General features: G+C 45.4%; 1 protein-coding gene across 1 annotated transcript; it reads right to left on the bottom strand.

Annotated features, from left to right (window-relative positions):
* Nucleotides 1–1,160: 1,160 nt before the first annotated feature.
* Nucleotides 1,161–7,841, bottom strand: FOXL3 (forkhead box L3). Its single transcript, XM_063143326.1, has 3 exons — nucleotides 7,735–7,841; nucleotides 3,699–3,867; nucleotides 1,161–1,631 (listed from the first exon to the last, which is right to left on the bottom strand). The coding sequence occupies exons 1-3, from the start codon at nucleotides 7,839–7,841 to the stop codon at nucleotides 1,161–1,163; spliced, it is 747 nt and encodes a 248-aa protein (XP_062999396.1).
* Nucleotides 7,842–18,863: the final 11,022 nt, after the last annotated feature.

Raw genomic sequence — 18,863 nt, 5'->3', positions numbered from 1 at the left:
TTCTATTTCTAATGTGTGTAACTGTGGCAAAGATTATTTTTTTAAAAAAATACCAAACAAATTTTGATTGGGTAGGTATCCAAGATTGAGAGAGCGAAGAGGAGAAATAACTTTTCATTTGTGGTTGGGCACCTTCTCTGTGAGATTTTAGGTGGACATCTCTAACCTAAATTAATTCTGTAAGAATTACACGTCAGACTGACTCATATATGAACAGAAAGCTGCAAAATTTAAATGGGTGAGAGGGATGGGGAAAAGACATGTTCAGTTTGCATTTTAATATGAACTTAACTATTTTCTCTCTTTCTAACCATTATGGAAACTGAAACTCAGTTATCCTTAAAGTTTGAACTTTTCCAAATTATGAAATGGAGTTCTCCAGTCAACCAAATACATACAAAAAAGGTGTCTATTAGGTAAAATGATGTTCAAAAATGCATTATATTAAGAAAACTGCTTTAAAAAGATGTCCATATTAGGCAAAAATGCATACAGATGTTAAGAAAATATGCACAACACTGTTTATGGGATTCCATGCAACCTTTTGGGATAAAAAATGCTCAAAGCTTAAGATGAACTGAAATTAAGACGTGAGAAATTCTCAAACCAGGGGATGAGCTGAATTTTAGATCGGAAAAACGGGAATCTGAAATGGAGAGATTTATCCATCCTTAGTGACAGTTGAGATGTATACATGTATATATTGCTGAAGATCCTGACATTGATCACTGCTGATGTTTGCCCAGGATTCCTAACTCCCATTTTAAGAGCATTGTGGGAAATTAAAATGGCAGTTAGACCAGTCACCTGATGCTGATTAGAGTACTGGTATTGCCATGTTAGCCCAGAAGGGCACCCCAATGGAAGTGGGGGGCTAACAGAGACCCGTTGCCCCAGTCTCCCTCAAAGCCGGAACCAGCCCTGCCTCAGAACCTTTAGCAAATTCATAAGCAGCGTGACAATTTTTCTACTACTACAACCTCAGCAACATTAGTTCTTGAGATGCGGACACCCTAGTGGAGTGGCGTGTCTCCATTCCAAAGGAGAACTAAGGAAAAGAAAAGGAGACGGTCCTCATGAATTAACGCACCCAGTGGCTGAAGGATGGGAGCGAAGTCAGCGACACCCTCCTGCGTTCTGACTTCCACCGCAAACTGACTTCACATTGTCCAAAACTGAAGGTTAATTTGCTGAGAATCCAAGAGGTGGTATTTATTATCTTGCGCATGATACGGAGACCTCAGGACAGGCAGAGGGTCTGGGGAGGAGAGAATGTAATCAATGCTAAATTTAATTTCGGAGTCAGATTTTCCTACAGAGGAGCTGTTTAGACTCTGGCGGCTGGCGGCGGCATTTGGAAAAAGCTCGCGAGGTTCCAAAGGTTTAGGTTGAGATTCCATTCTCTCACCAGGACAGGAGATGCCGGGGAAGCCAGAATCCACCGGGGACAGCACGGGCAGGCGATTGCTCTCTCCGTTGGACCGTTTTTCTCTGGGTTCCCTCTTCACATTCCTCCTCCTCCTCCTCCGCCTGTAATTCCCATTTTCAAACAGATCCAGCATGGATTCACATCCTGATGCAAAGCTCCAATAATTTCCTTTTCCTTTGTCATTGCCTTCTGTTCGGGGTACCTGCATTCCGTTTAAAAGCAGTAATTCCATCAGTCACTTACTACTTTTTCTTTTCTTTTTCAGAAAAAAACAACAACCCACGTCTGTCATTTCTTCTTTCTTTTTATCTCTGATTTTCCCTCCTAAAAGGCTGTGTTTTATAAGGGGGAGCTGTAGTGACTTAGAAGGGCAGGACATGCACTCTGTACATGCACAGAAGCCTATTATTATTATTATTATTATTATTATTATTATTATTATTATTATTATTATTGAGAGCTTCATCTATGGGGCAGTATATAAATGTAATAAATATTATTATTTCCAAGTCTGAGCCCCAGAATTCAGAACAGGTTGTGGGACTGAACCCTGGCTGAAATGAAGTCCTGACTTCTGTACATCGCTGCCAGGAATGCTGCCATTTCAACATCTGTGTCCATTTAAACGCAAGACTCGCATAAACATCTATGACAAGCAGCTGAAGCCCAGGCTCTCTAATTATAGAAGTCGTAGGTAAATAGCCCCTTCAATTTGCTATGTACTAACAGACATCAGAAGAGCAGAATACTCTCTCTCTCTCTCTCTCCCTCTCTCTCTCTCTCTCTCTCTCTCTCTCTCAAACTTTTCCAGAAACAGCTAAGCAGCTGACACGATATTTTAAATGATCTCCTTTGATTACCCTTAATCCCCTCCCCCCGTAATTTAGGACAGTGGTTTCCAAACTATGCCCTCTAAAACTTATTGGGGGGTTCTTGATGAAAGGATCAACCATGGTGTGTCCCCAAAATACAGCTTGCCTTCTATTACCAGCCTTTTCCTGACAGGGCCCATCACTGGTTGTGTTCTAATCAGGAATGCTTCTGAAATTATCCTCCTTCTCCAAATGTCTGCTCAGACTTTGGATGTGAAATTACCTGGTCTCCCCCCTCCCCTAATATGGAGCAAGTGGGTTGCATTCAGAGGGTTCTGTCCCACGTTAGATAAAAGTCCCGTCCATTTTTAGGGGTCTGCTGTAAATAGGATTATCATTGGACACAACCCAATGGTATGCAAAGGGAAACAGCCTTATACCAATTCTGATCATTGGTCCATCAGTATTGCCTTCACATGGATGATACTAGACAATTCAGATGAGGCTCTTTCTCAGCCCTAACCGGCGATGCTGGAGACCGAACCAGAGACCTGTTGCATGTTGTTCTCCCAGTAAGATCCATCCCAATCCCTATACTCCATTTTCTGGGGGTGGGGTGGGGGATTGTTTCTAGATTTAGTGCAGCATACCGTACATGTGCAATTTGCCCAGGTTTTTGGTTCCTTTACATCCTTAATTAGGATTTCTTCCCCCTCTCCACCACCAAAAAAAAAAAAAAAAAAAGAATTCACAGATTAATATCAAAATAGAACAACACAGTCTTAGGAATGGGCGTGTGCAAGATTGGGCTGCAATTGACTGATCCATCTATCCCAGGGGTGGTAAACCTCTTGCAGCTCAATTTTGGAGAAGCTGCTGATGGAACCTATGTGGGCTGCTGACAGAGGCAGTGTCTACACCAGCCTTTTCTCCTGGGGTCATCCTGGGCCCTCCCCGTGTGTCTTTGTGGGATCCCAAGAGCAGGCAGGGATGATTGTTCCATTTTCCTGAGATAACCGAGGCCTCAGTTATCCTGATTTTACCAGTAGTCCCAGGATGATCCTGAGGACTGTGGGGTGTGTGGGTGCCCCTCCCAGCTTCTTCCCTCCTCCCCATGAGTAGGGGGTCAGCAGAGGGAAGGAGCTGGGCCGGAGGGAGTCCAGAGACTTGGGGGGGGGAGTGGAGTTGGGGCTTTTTGGTGGGTTCTTTTTACTCACATTTCTCTGGAGTGCAATTGTGCTCCCGGCTGCTGCTTCTTAATTTTTTTTAAAAAATGGCGGGCGCGATGGACACAATGTCCCTCTTCCCTTCTGGGATGTTGGGTTTCTGTTTGGACACCCAGGGAGGATCATGGAAGCAGGTAAGTTGGTGATCCCCCCTCCCTCCCTCCCTCCCTCCCTCGACACCTTATGTGTAGAAAGGGCCAGAGTCTATGGTGCCGACGCTTGTGTCCTTACCTTGACGAAGCAGCTGTTCAGAGAAAGGTTGTGACGGATCGAGTTCTGCCAGGCCCGTTGGTTCGTTCGGTAGTAAGGGAATTTCTTCATGATGAAGTCGTAAATGCCGGACAGGGTCACTTTGTGGGAAGGGCTCTGCTGAATGGCCATTGCGATCAAAGCAATGTAGCTGCAAGAGAAAAGAACCACAATGCCACCGCCTACACAAACACGACGATATTATGGGCATATAAATCAGGGTAAATTTGGAAGCCCCGGGGGAGAATTTAGAAATAATAACACACCTTGGGTTGGATCCGGACTGAGGCTGTAGTCCTAAAGAAAGATACAATCTAGGGAATAAGACCCACTGAACACAGTAGGACAATAAGTAGACATCCATTGGGTTGCACTGAGAGTTAGTTGTACTTAGGTCATAGTGACTTGATTCAAATCCCATTGATTTCAATGGAGGCACAACAGACCTACAACACCATCCTTTTGTGCATTTTCCTGGAAGCAGGAAATGTATTCATTGCAGTTGACTCCCTTGTAAGCGTGCTTATTATTGCAGCCATAGCCTGCATCCGACTCATAATATTTATGTAGAATTTTTTCTAAGTCCCTCACACAGTTGCACATTCATTGCTTCAGAAATTCATTACAACAAGAGCAGGCAACGTGGAGCTCACCAAGTGTTTTGGACTACAGTTCCCATAAGCCCCAGCTAGCCTGGCCTATAGTCAGGAAGCAAAGGTGGTATAGGCTGGAGGACACCGGGTGTCCATTATCGCAGCCCTCTAAGGCAGTATATCACCACTACCACTACCATCCTCATCTTCAGCTGTCTTTTATTTATTTCATAAATACTTTTCCTCCATTCAGGGAAAATAACATTCAGGGTTCTCCACCCACATGTTGTCATCACAGCAGCCCAGTGAGGTAGGTCAGACTGAAAGAGTGAGTGGCTCAACGTTACCCAATGAGACTACTCTAATCCCAGCTGGACACTCTAACCACTACACCACATTGGGTCTTATATTACCAGTTGGTGGGGAGATTGACTCTGATGGAGAGATAGAAGTCTGCCTAATGCAACCTACTGGGCTCATCATACAGGAACGTTTGAGTTCATACTCTTAACATTTCTGCTGCATAGCTCTGCCCACTGGAGAACACTGCCCTCAAAATGTTCATTTGGTTGTCTCTTAAGCAGGATGCATGGATTTTGTAAAGTTCGTTCCACTTGCACTTTGTGGGTTGTCAGGTGCTTTTCATTCCATCGTCTGATCATTAACAGAGTAGGGTTTTCCTCCCAATTTCAGGAATTTGCACAAATTCGCACTTGCGAATCTCCCCCTCCCCATCTGCGTAAAACTCTGGAAAGTTTAAAAAAATGCCCCCCAACTCCACGGAATCCATGTGACTCAGGAAAAGTTGATCTGCTGCGGAATCCGTGAACTGGATTCATAGAAATCCAAACTCATTTGATAAAGTTGTGGATTTCTCCAACATCCCGACTCTTAAGGCAATTGCTTGAAGAGTTGAGTATTGCAAGTGGGATTAGACCTGAACAAGCAGATATTTCTAGGAGCTTCCAAATCAAGTGCTTGAAAGGTTGTCACAGAAAGGAGGGCCAGGATCTCTTCTTAGTCCTCCCAGACTGCAGGACACAGAATCATGGGCTCAAGTTACAGGGAGCCAGATTCCGGCTGGACATCAGGAAAAATGTCCTGAGTGTTATAGTGGTATGACAGTGGAACCAATAATAATAATAATAATAATAATAATAATAATAATAATAATAATAATAATAATAATAATAATTTATTTCTTACCCACCTCTCCACTTGGATCGAGGCGGGGAACAACAGCGAATATAAAACATAAAAGCTGATTAAAAACATGATTAAAACATCCTTATACATGATTAAAACATCCTAAAAACTTTCTGTGACAACCGTTCAATGACCTAGGGAGGTTGTGAACTCTCCCACCCTAGAGGCATTCAAGGTGGAACTGGACAGCCATCCGTCAGAGATGCTTTAAGGTGGATTCCTGCATTGAGCAGGGGGCTGGACTCGATGACCTTATGGGCCCCTTCCAACTCTACTATTCTATGGCCCTTTCTACACCTAAGGATTATCCCAGGAAAATGGAGGCATTGTCCCTGCCTGCTCCCAGGATCCCCTGTGTGTCATTTAGATGCACAGGGAAGATCCCAGGATGATCCCAGGATAAATGGCTGGTGTAGACATGCCCTATGATTCTATGATTTAACATTGCATTCAAATCATGGGTTAGCCATAGACTCAAGTCACCCTGCCTCTGCTTCACTATCCAGACTGTAAAGTTGAGGAGGTGGGGTAATTTACATCCCAGGGCAGCTGAGAGGTCAAAACATTGCAAAAACCATTCCTTTCCAAAGAAATCATGAAAACGAGGATTTCTCCTAACTGTAAATGTTCTGGGTTTTCCCCTCAGCCTACGTTTGTGCCAGCGATTGCCCTGACATGTTGCTGAAACAGAGCTAACACATCTGCTGATTATCCTTCAACTATAAGGAGAATATTCCCACTTAAGTATTCATCGAGTCACACAGCGGGAAACACCGCCATTCTGCTCTGGCAACTCAAGAAGGCTGTTTTTCCATTCCACGAAGAAGGCAGCGCTTCGATTTGAAAAAAAGCATGCCTAGGCACGACATTGCAACTTTCTTTTCAACAGAAAGTTTCTCAGAACTCAAAAAGCCTGTGACTTGTGGCTGACCAATGCTTCAGCATTAGAGGATCGCTAAGGCACTGTAGCCTCCTATATTGGGGCTGAATGTAGCTCATTTCTATTGATTGATTGATTGATTGATTGATTGCATTTCTACATGGCCCAATAGCTAAAGCTCTCTTTCTATCAATGTTTGCTTGGATGGGTTTGGACCATCAGGTTCTATGGGACATATCCCCACATAGGTACATTTAGGATTGCAGCCTAAACAGGATGGGTAGTAGGTATTTCTCTGGGTAATCATTAGGACAATCTCTTTCTATCAACACCAATGTGGATCAGTCCCCTCCAGCCTCAGTAGATTAATCTCCTCAAGCTTCTGTTGATTCATCTTTACTGGTGGAACTGAGAGCTAAGGGCACACCTTTTTCTTTTCTTTTTTTAACCAAAAAATATTTTTGAGGCTATGGTGTCTTAATGCAAAAGGGGTTGGCAAATGAAATGTTAAGGGGTGAATGTTTCTGGTCCTTTTCGGAATGGTAAATTTGCTTCTTAAAATTGCAAGTAACCTTGCACTCCCATATCTGAAAAAAGTACCTGCTGCAACCTGGTTTTTGGTAATGGGCCAGTTTAATTAAGCGATTCATCAATCGGTTCATCAGTTTAAAGGAAGAGGGGCAATCAACCAGAAAACCTGAAGTTGGTTGAAAGACCGAGTTGTGATTAATCAGGTGGTGGTGGTGGGGAAAGACACAGATCCTGGGTGTCTATTTCAGTTGCCGCCTTGCCTATGGCAACTTGTTTAGCATCATATACTTTTAAGACACAACAATTCTAAGATTTTTTTTTGCATAGAAAGAGAGAATGGTGTGGGGAGGGACGACCTAAAAGCCAGGATGGAGAGTTAGCAGAGGACAGCATTCCCTCGGTTCCATCATTTCTAAAGCCGGAATATAACTTTGAAGCCATAAAAAAAGTGCTTTGCGATTATCATTTTGCCCTCCAAAGACCTTTGTAGGGTAGATTACTTCGATCAGGCTGAAGCTACTCCAATGATCCTTATGGCCAAATAGATTCTGTTGTCTGTCCTGTCAACATCACAAACTCTTTATCTCCTGGTCCCTATATATGCATAAAAATTTATTCCTCCCTAGCCCCTCGCAAATCATCATCATCATCATCAAGCTGCAGATCTACATCTCTGCTCACACCTGCAAATATGCTTTTGGGTAGCTGTTGCAAAGAGGGGGGGGGAGCACAGAGGAATTCCCCAGTAACTGATGATATGCAAAGAGAGAAAGAGAAGAGACTTGGGGGGGGGGGAAGTTAAACTTACCTGTATGCTGGTCTGGTGAATCTTTTCTCTTCATCGGAACTGCAGGTTGGGTAGTCATCCCCATCATAATTAAAGCAGTTATAGGGGTACTGGGTGTTGTCAAACATTTTTTTCCTGGTCCTCTTTCAACTCCTGTGGGGAGAGAGAGAGAGAGAGAGGGAGAGAGAGGTGGAGTGATGCTTCGTTATGATTGCTACGCCTCCTTCCTTCTTTTCATTTCCACCCTCCCTTTCCTCAGCCTCCTCTCTCTCTCTCTCTCTCTCTCTCCCACACACACACACTGGCAATCCCCCCCCTGCAATCTTTGAGTCTCAAACAACCCGCCTCTCAGAATAATATTCTCCGTGGGTTTGTTTTCCCATTCTTTCCCCTCCCCTCTGTGGTCTCCCACTGTAGGAAAAGGCAGCGACTAACTGATTAAAATGTGGGAAAGGTCTCCCTTGAACCTTTGAACTTGGGTGTACACAGCCGGTAGCGAGGCGCTGCGTCTCCCTGGGTGGTCCCAAGCCAGTGAGAAGCGCCTGTGCTTCGCTTGCCATCGAGGTACACAATGTGACAAAAGTAAACAATGCAGGGTTCATAACTCATCCCTTCTCATCATTGGGACTTGGGAGACCAGAATATCTCTTCCTTCTCTGGCATTTTAAACAAACAAACAAAAATAAAGAAGGGACAAGGGACCATCCCATTCCTTTGCTTATTTTACGGTTGGAACCTAAGCCCGATTGCACAATAATCAACCCCCATGGTGGCGGTGTATGCACAGCCCATGGTGGGTTCTTTTAATGATGGACATCACTTCTATTTGTATGACTGAAAGCAAGGGGGAGGGGGGTAAAAGTGTGCTCAAAGAGGGCAGAACAGAAAGATTTGAGCGACTACTGTCAAGGAGGAAAGCAGAAGGAAAATAGCCGTAGGCACGAGAGCTACTTGTGTGGGCTTTGATCTAGAGGATGAATTAGGCTAATAACTCCATGCGTTGGCATCCAATCCTGTAACAATCTGATCGTCTCTTTCTCTGCCACCCCCCCCCCCCCAACGATGCTTTGGAGTGGTTTCAAACCAGTGATACCAAATGAAAGGCAGATCATTCAACGGTTTCATTATGAGAAAGGAGGGGGGTTCCCTAAAAGGTGTGTGCCACACGATAATTACATTATTTGAAGACAGGCATTTCCTCGGGAAAGGTGCTCCAGGAGGAAGATGAATGCTTACAAATGGGGGTTCTGTTTTGGAAGACGTTTGCTGGATTGGAAAATCAGGGGGAGAAAGACAGAGATGTCAGAGGCTGCCTTGTACTGCGTCAAACCCATCAATCCATTTAGTTCAGTAGCATCTATGGCCATCTCTGGAATTTCAGACAGCCCCACCTGGAGATGTCAAGAACTGAACCTGAGGTCTTCTGCATGCAAGGTCAATGCTCCACCACTGATCTAAGTAAAGTCCTTCAAGACCATAGGAAGCTTCCTTAAGTCAGTTCATTGGTCCATTTAGGATGGTATTTTCATGAGGGATACACAACTTTGGGCACTCCCCGCCCCAGACATCCCTCACACGCTGCCCCCCCCCAAAATGGAAAAGGTAATTTTGACCCTTTGGGCACTTCATAGTAGCTATGGGCATTAAAATATCAAAAAAGCTATGCCAGATGCCTCCTACCCACCCTAATGTTTTCTTTTTACAAGTTTAGGGGGAAGCAGGGGGGTATTGAGGTGGGGGCTGAATGCAGCCCAAGGGGACCTTCCCCGGTCTAGACTAGGGATGTGAGAGAAGTTTGTAATGGAATCAAATAAGGTCAGATTTCTAGAAATCTGACCCATGGATACCTCAGCAGAGCAGTTTTATTTATTTATTTATTACATTTATATACCGCCTCATAGCCGAAGTTCTCTGAGCGGTTTACAAAAGTTAAAACAGTAAACATTAAAAAAGTATACAAAATGTAAGAGTCATCAGAAACATAAAAACAACAATATAAAAACAACAGTTTTCAAAATCACATGGATTCTGTGGACGGGCAGACTGGTTTTTTTCCTTTTTCACTTTCTTCTGAAATTTTCTGCAAATTTAGACAAGTAAATAAATAAAGAAATAATACAAAACATTGGCCCCAAAGGCACAGTTTCCCCATAGTCTATGCCCTGAAATCCACATTTGTTTTTGTTTGTTTGTTGTTTGTTTGTTTTGCACATTTGGGAAGGTTTTTTTTACAAATTTGCACCACTGCGAATTTGCGCAAATCCAGGAAATTGGGAAAAAACCCAACCAACCTGGATTCCTTCAATGAGCGGACAGTGGAGCAAAAGGCCCCTGACAAACTGTACAGTGCAGATGGAATAGATTTTATAAGATCTGCACATCCCTACCAAAGGTGTTCATCTTCTTTTGGCCCGAGGGCTGGATTTGATTCTGGAGAAGCAGCGAAGGGCCGTGTTCCAGCATTGTGGGTCTGAAGGCAAAAGGGGACAGGACCTGTTCAAAGTTTTAGAATGGAGAAGTGAACATGTGCAAACATTAGGGAACCATTAACGGTTGGGGGGGAAAGGGTTAAGGCCAAGGGAGGGGGTTGTGATCACCTGGAAAACCACAGAGGGCCAGAATGGAGCCCCAAGCTGGCTGGATTTGACTCCCCGCCCCAAAATACCCACAGACTGGAAATGTGAGGAATGCCGAGGATTTAGCCTGTGACATTTTGCATTCGAACCTTGCGCTCTGCCACTGAGCTGCAGGCTTTCCGCAAAGAGGTTTCCTGTTTGGACATTTCTGATTCAGATGTGCCCAGAGCCGGGAGCTTGTGGGTCAGGCAGCTGGTAAGCGCTCCGTCCTTCTAAGAAGCCAACCGGCCGAAAGCCCACACGGCCATTTTGCTTCCCATTTTGAGCTCAAAGCCAGGCAAGGTTTGAAAGTTGGAGATGGTTATCGCTCACGATTAACTTTGAAACATTTGTGTCCCACCTCCTGACCACCTGTTCTTGAGGTAATGCACCGTCTTCAATGAAAGATGGTATTAAACTTCAATAACAACTAAAATAAAATGATGCCACCCTGTTTCATTTTTTTTAAAAGGAAGAAGCAATGGATCAGTTTCTTTGCTACCAGACAAATAATAACGTTATAACTTGATGCCCCAAGCACCAAGAAAATAGTTGTGAGGAGGAGTTCCAGAGATGAGCGGTCACCTCAGAGAAACCCCTTCCCTTGAGAGACAGTGTCCTCACCTGAGAACGTGAAGCCACATAGAACGGAGTGCCTGTTGAAGATCTGTACATGCTTGCCATGGGACGGCATACCCTGTAACAACGAGGAATTTGGGGGGGCGTCTAGAGCTACTGGATCTCTGTGCAGCTCCCCTATGTGGTGACTGACCGGAACAGTGAAAAGAAGAACTTCACGCTGCAACATTTTGTTGCAGCTCTCACTCGTATTTTACTAGCTGCAAATCCCACCTCGGGTCTGTCTGAGCCACTGAATTTTGCCTGACATGAGATATGAAATGTGAAACTTTGCTCAGCTCCCGGAAGGAATTTGAGGAACATAAAGGCATTTCGGTAGGACCATCAACATTTCTCGGGGGGAGTTTCTTGCATTTATTTATTTATTTAGAGTATTTTTATCCCACACCTCAGCCAAAAGGCTCTCGGAGCGGCTCACAATTGATCAGTAAAGAAGACAGTCCCTGCCCTCAGGCTTACATTCTAAAAAAGACATGACACACAAGGAAAAGGGGATGGGGAGGGAAGAGGGAGAAAATAAAAAGAAATTAAGGAGACTGTTCAGGCTGGTGGGAAGGCCCTGCTCCCCCCCTCTCATCTCCCAATGGAGGGGCAAACCAACAGCTCCTTCTTCTTCCCCACAAGGTGACGATGTTAGCCCTGTCGGGGGTGGGATGTGCAACTGAAACAGGCTCCGATGGTCCCTGCCTGCTCCAGTCTCCGTTGCATCTTCTTCTGCACAGGGTCATTTCTACAGTGCGACTAGCCTCAGCACACACAATTAAACTTGTGTTGTTATGTCTGCCTTGTGTTGTTTGGGCCGTAGGATGTGTATTCTTTGGGGCCATAAAACTTGACAATTGCCCCAGGTGACTGAACAGAGCAACTTCCCTGCATTGAGCAGTGGGTTGGACTAGATGGCCTTGTAGGTCCCTTCCGCTATTCTATGATTCTATTCTATGATTCCATGTGATTCCAACAACTAGCAAATAGACACAATGATTACAACTTGCCAAAATGTTTTTGAAATCCAAATGGCAGAATACAATTTTAAGGCCTTCTGTGCTACATTTCATCCCTGGCTGAATATTTATGACGGGTTTATAAATCCCTCCAAAAGAATGTTTACAAAAGAAACACCAAAAGACCTTTAACTATGCACTAGCAACATTAGCAGGTGTCACAATTATTGTGGAGAAGTAAGCTGTTTTTTTTGGGGGGGAGGGTTTGCCTTAGCATCTGCTTGGCTATCATAATTCCACCAGAGCCACTGTAATTCATCTGTGATGTTATCATAAAACCATAATTTTACTGAGCTGGTTATGTCGCCCCTATTTTCTTTCTTATAGCGCATATTTGCAGAATGCAAAGCTGTAAACTGTTTGATCTGGGAGATTAATCAGATGATTAAAATGTCATGTAAGACTTGCTTTTTGTTAAAAAAAAAGCGCACGCACACACACACACATGCACACACGCACACACAAATAACCCAACTAAAATAAAAACTTCATATTAAAATGGTCGGAATATTTTATCATTATGGCACAGATTAAAAGAACATTATACCTGCAGTTGAATCCATCCAATACTCCAGGGGGTTATTTAGAGGTATATGGGCTTCTTCTTCTTTTTTTGTACTAACCGTCCTATAATTATTAATAAAAGGGAACATTATTAGTTTCCTTTTCTAGCTCCCCACCTCCACCCCCAGGCTGTGGGTGTGACAAGCAATGCATACAGAGTGCAGAGAGGGAGGAAGACAAAAATTATTCTCATTTACTCTCATTATGAAAGAGTCACAAATAAATTCCAGCAATCTTAACAAACATTTGATCTGAAAAGTCTCCATACAGCTCCCTCTTGTACCTGTCAGTTTTGAATCTCTCAGTTTTGGTTTCTCCACTCAGAAGTTTTGTTCATTCCAAACTAAGGTGAAAGCTAGATGAAAGGGGTTGAAAGCAATGGAACCAATGATCTAGGGAGGTCGTGGGCTCTCCCACCCTAGAGGCCTTCAAGAGGCAGCTGGACAACCATCTGTCAGGGATGCTTTAGGGTGGATTCCTGCATTGAGCAGGGGGTTGGACTCGATGGCCTTGTAGGCCCCTTCCAACTCTGCTATTCTATGATTCTAAGTCCACAAAAGAAATCCAGCTGGTGAGATAAAAAAGAAAAGTATCCACAGGCACCAATCTCTTTGGAGATTCTAGCCTGAAATATAGGATAGGGGAGAATCAAACACCCACAGGACTCCTCCAATGCAGTATGACAATGGAACCAATGATCTAGGGAGGTCATGAGCTCTCCTACCCTAGAGGCCTTCAAGAGGCAGCTGGACAGCCATCTGTCAGGGATGCTTTAAGGTGGATTCCTGCATTGAGCAAAGGGTTAGACTCAATGGCCTTAGAGGCTCCTCCCAACTCTACGATTCTATGATTCTATGAGGGCGACGATCTCACAATTTTATGATTGTGAAATCGTCACCCTCATCTACATGAGGTGCGTGATGTCCCAGGGAGAAGAGGACGTCGCACCCACCATTTTGTTTTCGTTTTCTTAAAGGAGAAGGAGTGCACAAGCGTTCCTGTGCAAAATGTGAGTATTTTTTAAAAAAATAACTAAACTTCCCTGTTCCTCCCACCCCACCCCAGATGGGCACAGAGCTCCTCAGAAGCTCTGTGCCCCATGCCCAGGTCCTGACTCCTCAAGGTTACTCACGAGAAGCTGGGACAAACCGTGACACCCGGCCACACATTGGGATCAGCCCGAGACCATGGAAAAAGCAGGCTAGAAGGGTAGGGCGATATCCCAGGGAAAGGGGGGGGGAACATCCCTCCCTGCTTCCAGGATCGCCTGAGATTTTCTGGGGAACATGGGTGGGAGGGGAGTGCATAAATTGTGCAGACTGGTTCTGTGCTCTTCAGAGGAACTTCAATATAGCTGCTATTGACAACTCCATGTCTGGAAATAGCACTGGGAAGGGTAATAAAGCTGAACACAAGGAGGAAAATCACAAAGTTGAGGATCACTAGGACTCGTAGGAAGGAGAAGTAAGACTGGATCCCAGTGCCAAATTTCCCTTCAGTACTGTGGATGTCATGTCTCCAAAGCTCCAGATATGATGACAGTTCTTTGGTATCCTGTACAAGTTTCCTCATTGATTTACTGCTTGTCTGCTTCCATTGATTCCAACCTGACAGATATTTTATGTTGGCCTGTTGAATCTCCCTTAATTGCCTCTTCTCTGCAATAGTTAACACATATTCTCTCAGTGGTTGCGCAGAGCCTGGACTTCTTGATCCAACCCCTTCCAAGAGATTTCTGGTCTCTCCAGAACCAGAAGGTGCTAAGCTATGGAAATCCCTTGATGCGCTAGCTGATGTTCTGCTCCTCAACATAGACTGGTAACCGGGTAATTCTTGTAGGAAGGCAACAGTTGGTGATGCATTATGTGAGTCAAGAAGAAAAACATCATTACTACCTCCACCGGGGCTATCGAGCACATGGGCCACCTGCAGCTCATCCATGGTCGCCAGCGAAGGGAGCCCTGCAGGCCCCACTGGCTGTGGCTGCCTGTCGTCTCACCTTCCTTGGAGGAGGAACTATCTTGGCCCAGCCCTGAGCTGACTTCCGGCCCTCTCAGGGAGCCAATAGAAGCTGGCAGGGTGGCCTCGGCACCTCAACTAGGCCAGATATGGTGAGGCTAAGGCAGCTGGATGGCCCCCGCCCCACAGACCTGCCCTTTGCTCCCGCCTCCTGGGAGAGACACAGGCTGAGTTCAGAAGACACGCTAATCTGGGAGGGGAGTGTTGTACTCTTGTCCTGCTTATGGGCTCCTGATTGACAGTTGGTTGGCCACTGTGTGAACGGAATTCTGGGCTAGATGGACTCTTGGTCTGATCCAGCAGGGCTCTTCTTATGTTCTTAAGTTTGGATGGCTTTAAAAGGCGGTTGGATAAATTCCTGGAGAAGAAGGCTATCAATGGCCACCAGTTCTGATGACTATGGGCTACCTTCAGTATGAGAAGCAGTAAGCCTATAAGCACCAGTTGCTGGGGAACATGGGTGGGAGGGTGCTGTGGCACTCATGCCCTGCTTGTGAGTTTCCCATGGGCAGCTGGGTGGCCACTGTGTGAACAGAGTGCTGGACTTGATGGAACCTTGGTCTGATCCAACATGGATCGTCTTAAGTTTTTTTTTTAAGGAAGCAGAGTTGATCTGGCAGTGAATTTTGATCAATTGGCTGATTAAGAGAGCAATGCTGTGATGGAGAGAAAAGGAGGAATTGTTTCCCGCCCCCCCCCCCAATGCCATTCAGCTTGTGCTGGGAGGGTAGAATGGAATGGACGGACGGATAGATAGATAGATAGATAGATAGGCAGACAGACAGACATATATGGGGCACTGCCCTATTCCAATTGGTTTCCATAGCATTGTGGAGCTTGGCCTTCCCCAACATGGTGCCCTCCAGATGGTTTGGACCACAACTCCCATCAACCCCAGCCAGCATGGACAATAGTCAGGGATCCTGGCAGTTGTCGTTCCAGAGTTCTAGATGGCACCAAGTTGGAGAAGACTGGTTCAGTTATTTCAAGCTGTGTTTGGGTGAACGCAAATGTTTATATCCTGACTTCAACGCTAAGTGAGGACAAGGAACTCCTTCCAGATGTGCACCGCCTCCGTTGGTGCCCCCAACAGCATCATACGGTTAAGGAGCAGCGTAAATTCAACTGCTTTCGCTGAGAGAATTGCTCGGAGAAGAAAATGAGCAGCAGCTGTGAGAGGTGGCCAGGAGCTGAATGCAAAGTTCACTGCTGCTTGCTGTGCGGACAGGAGGGGAAATGTATCTGCTGAAATGGCGCCAGGGCCGGAGCTACCATAGAGGCCACTCAGGCGGCCGCCTAGAGCGCCAAGCGAAGAGGGGTGCCGGGCACAGCGCAGGACTCACGCGCGTTGGCTGTGAGCCGGCCCGGCCTAAGGATTCAGCTGGGCCTGGGCGGGCGAGTTGGCGCCCGGCGCCCACCCAGCCAAAGCGAAGCCAGGGACGCTGGGGTGGGGGTGGGGTGGCTCCCGTTCGGATTTCTGGAACGCGCCCGGAAGAGAGAGAGAGAGAGAGAGAATGTATGGGTGAATGGGGTGCTTGGGGTCTTTGAGTGAATGCATGTGTTCATGTGTGTGTTTGTTTGGAGTGAGTGATGCTGAGTGTGTGTGTGCACGCGTGTGTGAGTTGGGGGGGATGATTTGGAAGTGATATTCCTATTAAATAATGCATTTTAGATCCATAGACGTTCCTTTCCAATTTGTTTGCTATAATTGGCATGACATATTTCTTGCACTTTAAAATAAATTTAGGATTTTCAAGTTTTATGCTTCTTATTTTTTTTCCAGGAAACATATGTTTTTAAAAATCAAAGTTGGCATTTTTTTGGGTGGTGGTGGTGAAAGTAGCTCACCTTGCCCAGGGCGCAAAATAGTCTGGCACCGGCCCTGAGTGGTGCTCCAGGGGGTTTGGAGTTCAGCTTTCAGATGCCCTTTCAGACACTGTATCCATAGTGGTCACACTGGTCAGGACTGCTGGAAATTGCTTTCCAAAACACCTGGAAGACACCAGGTTGAGGAAGGCTATGCTAGATGGTTCGATGCACGTTCAAAGAAGGGAGACCAGCTCTGAGCAATCATACCGAAGCCCTCACCTGATCACCATAGGTGACAACTGGAACGGAAGGACTCCTCTCCGTCTGGTTTCGCCAAGCGCTTGCTGAACCATCACCGGCTGAACATGCCCATTCACTGTGCTGCGCGGACTGCGGGATGGCCCAGAGGGCAGACACTGAGTACTACCGGGCTGCCTGTTCCCCTTAGCAAGCCACCTTTTTGCATCAAAATGGCAGCTCAAGTTTCCCAGAAATCTCATGTTATTTAAATGGAGGCTGTAAAGGGGTCATTTATGCAACGTTGCAGGTGACTGTGGTCCGGGTGGTTGAGCTGTCTCTTTGAAAGGCCCCAGGTGAATTTGTCAGTTTCCTATATATCTATGGCCTTAGCTAGACCTACCTGAAAGTCCAGGGGAGAGGAGGGGAGAATAAGGCAAGATCTCGCACCCATTTGCACGTAAGGCTCAATGACCTCAGTAAGAAAGGCATCGCGCCCACCATTTTTTATTTTTAAAGAGACAGGAGCACAGAAGCGCTCGAGCAAACGAGTGTGTTTTTAAAAAAATTGATTTCCCCTTCCCCCTCCCCTCCCCCCGATGGGTGCAGAGCTCCTGAGGAGCGCTGTGCCCCGTGCACGGCTCCTGGAGCCAGGTAAACCCACGGAAACAGGCCACACGCTCACGGTCTCGGCCTCAGCCCGAGACTGCAGAAAAAGCAGGGCCAAAGGTTAGGGCTGTATCCCGGGGCAAGGGAGGGATGATCCCTCCCTGATCCCAGGATCCCTTGTGTGTCATGTGGACACACAGGGATGATCCCAGGTATCACCCCGGGATATAGCCTGGTCTAGCTAAGGCCTCTATCTATCTATCTATCTATCTATCTATCTATCTATCTATCTATCTAGTATTATCTCAAGTTCTTTCCATCCCAAATATGAAGGAAATTTGTCGGCAATTTACTAAATTCTTATAGAAAATTAATTGAAACAAAACGATCACTTTATCCTTACTGTGAGTGTTCAAGGCGCCCAGACTACTTTGTAGGTTCACGTGTAGATATTATGCAATGTTGGACTGAGACTTGGGAGATCCGGGTTCTAGTCTGCACTCAGGCCGTGAAGCACACTTGGGTGATTTTACCTCCCAGCGTTCTTGGGAAGATAAAAACAGAGAAGAGGAGGACCATGTAATACAGGATCTAAATATAACAATAGATGTATTTATTTTTTTAAAAATAATGTTTTAGGGGTGCTATGTGACCACATAAACCAACCAACCAACCAACCAACCAGTCTTTTCTTTGGCGCATTCCTCAGTTCGGATCCATCAGTTCTCTGGGTTGTTTCTTGTGAGTGATTTATGTGATCCAAATCTCAAACCATCTCTCATTCCTGGGTGTGTTTGCTTAGGTGGGTGAGGTTGTCTTTCTTGATGGCTCTTTGCCACGGTTGCCTTGGCACTATGGGATGGGTGAAGTGCAGGTGAAAACAAACTACACTTTTGAGGTTTTTTTTTATTATTATCATATGTTGCATGAACCATGGCGCCATCGATGTGTGCCAACATTATGAGCCAGGAGGGAACTCTTGGAAGCAGATGAGAAGTCTTTTCTTTCTTCTTTTTCTTCCTCTTATGGAAGCTCACTCAGAAAAGCTCATAAATTCCGAGACAGTTCAGAGTTGAACTGAGGACGGTCAACTCTTCACAAGTTGCTCTTCCTTTGTATTTCCATAAACACCATGAGAAATTTCTTTTTAATGAACTTTGGTCTGACTTCTTCGAAGATTGCCTGTGGCGATAACAGTGACAGTTGTAGAACAAATTTTGTTGCCAGAATAAATCCAAAGTCAGGCAGCTTTTCTTTCCTTTTCTCTTTCTCCCTAACCCACCAACTCCCTATCTAAGTAATTTTAACCACCACTTTTAGTTGTACATCCATCATCCTTCAAGTATCCAGCCATCTATCACATGAAAGTGACAGATTAACCCTCTGATAACAATGCTGTAGATAACCCTTCCGTTATCACTATATTGTCAGGCTGCTGTTTATAGCTCCTTGAAGAATAAAGTCACAACTTTTCCCCTATGTGTAACTCTCCTGTTGTGTGTGTGTGTGTGTGTGTGTGTGTGTGTGCGCGTTGGTTTCTTGTGTCAACTCAACAGAAACCCCTCCTGCACAACACACTAGAAGCTAACAGATTCGTGCCGCATGGAATGCTATTAGTGTCTATGGCCTCAGCTAGACCTACCTGTTATCCCGCGAT

Source organism: Elgaria multicarinata, chromosome 17, assembly GCF_023053635.1.
Source record: "Elgaria multicarinata webbii isolate HBS135686 ecotype San Diego chromosome 17, rElgMul1.1.pri, whole genome shotgun sequence".
In the NCBI taxonomy this organism is placed as follows: domain Eukaryota; kingdom Metazoa; phylum Chordata; class Lepidosauria; order Squamata; family Anguidae; genus Elgaria; species Elgaria multicarinata.
The sequence above is the reverse complement of the archived record's forward strand: the minus strand, read 5'-3'. Positions and strand labels throughout refer to the sequence as shown.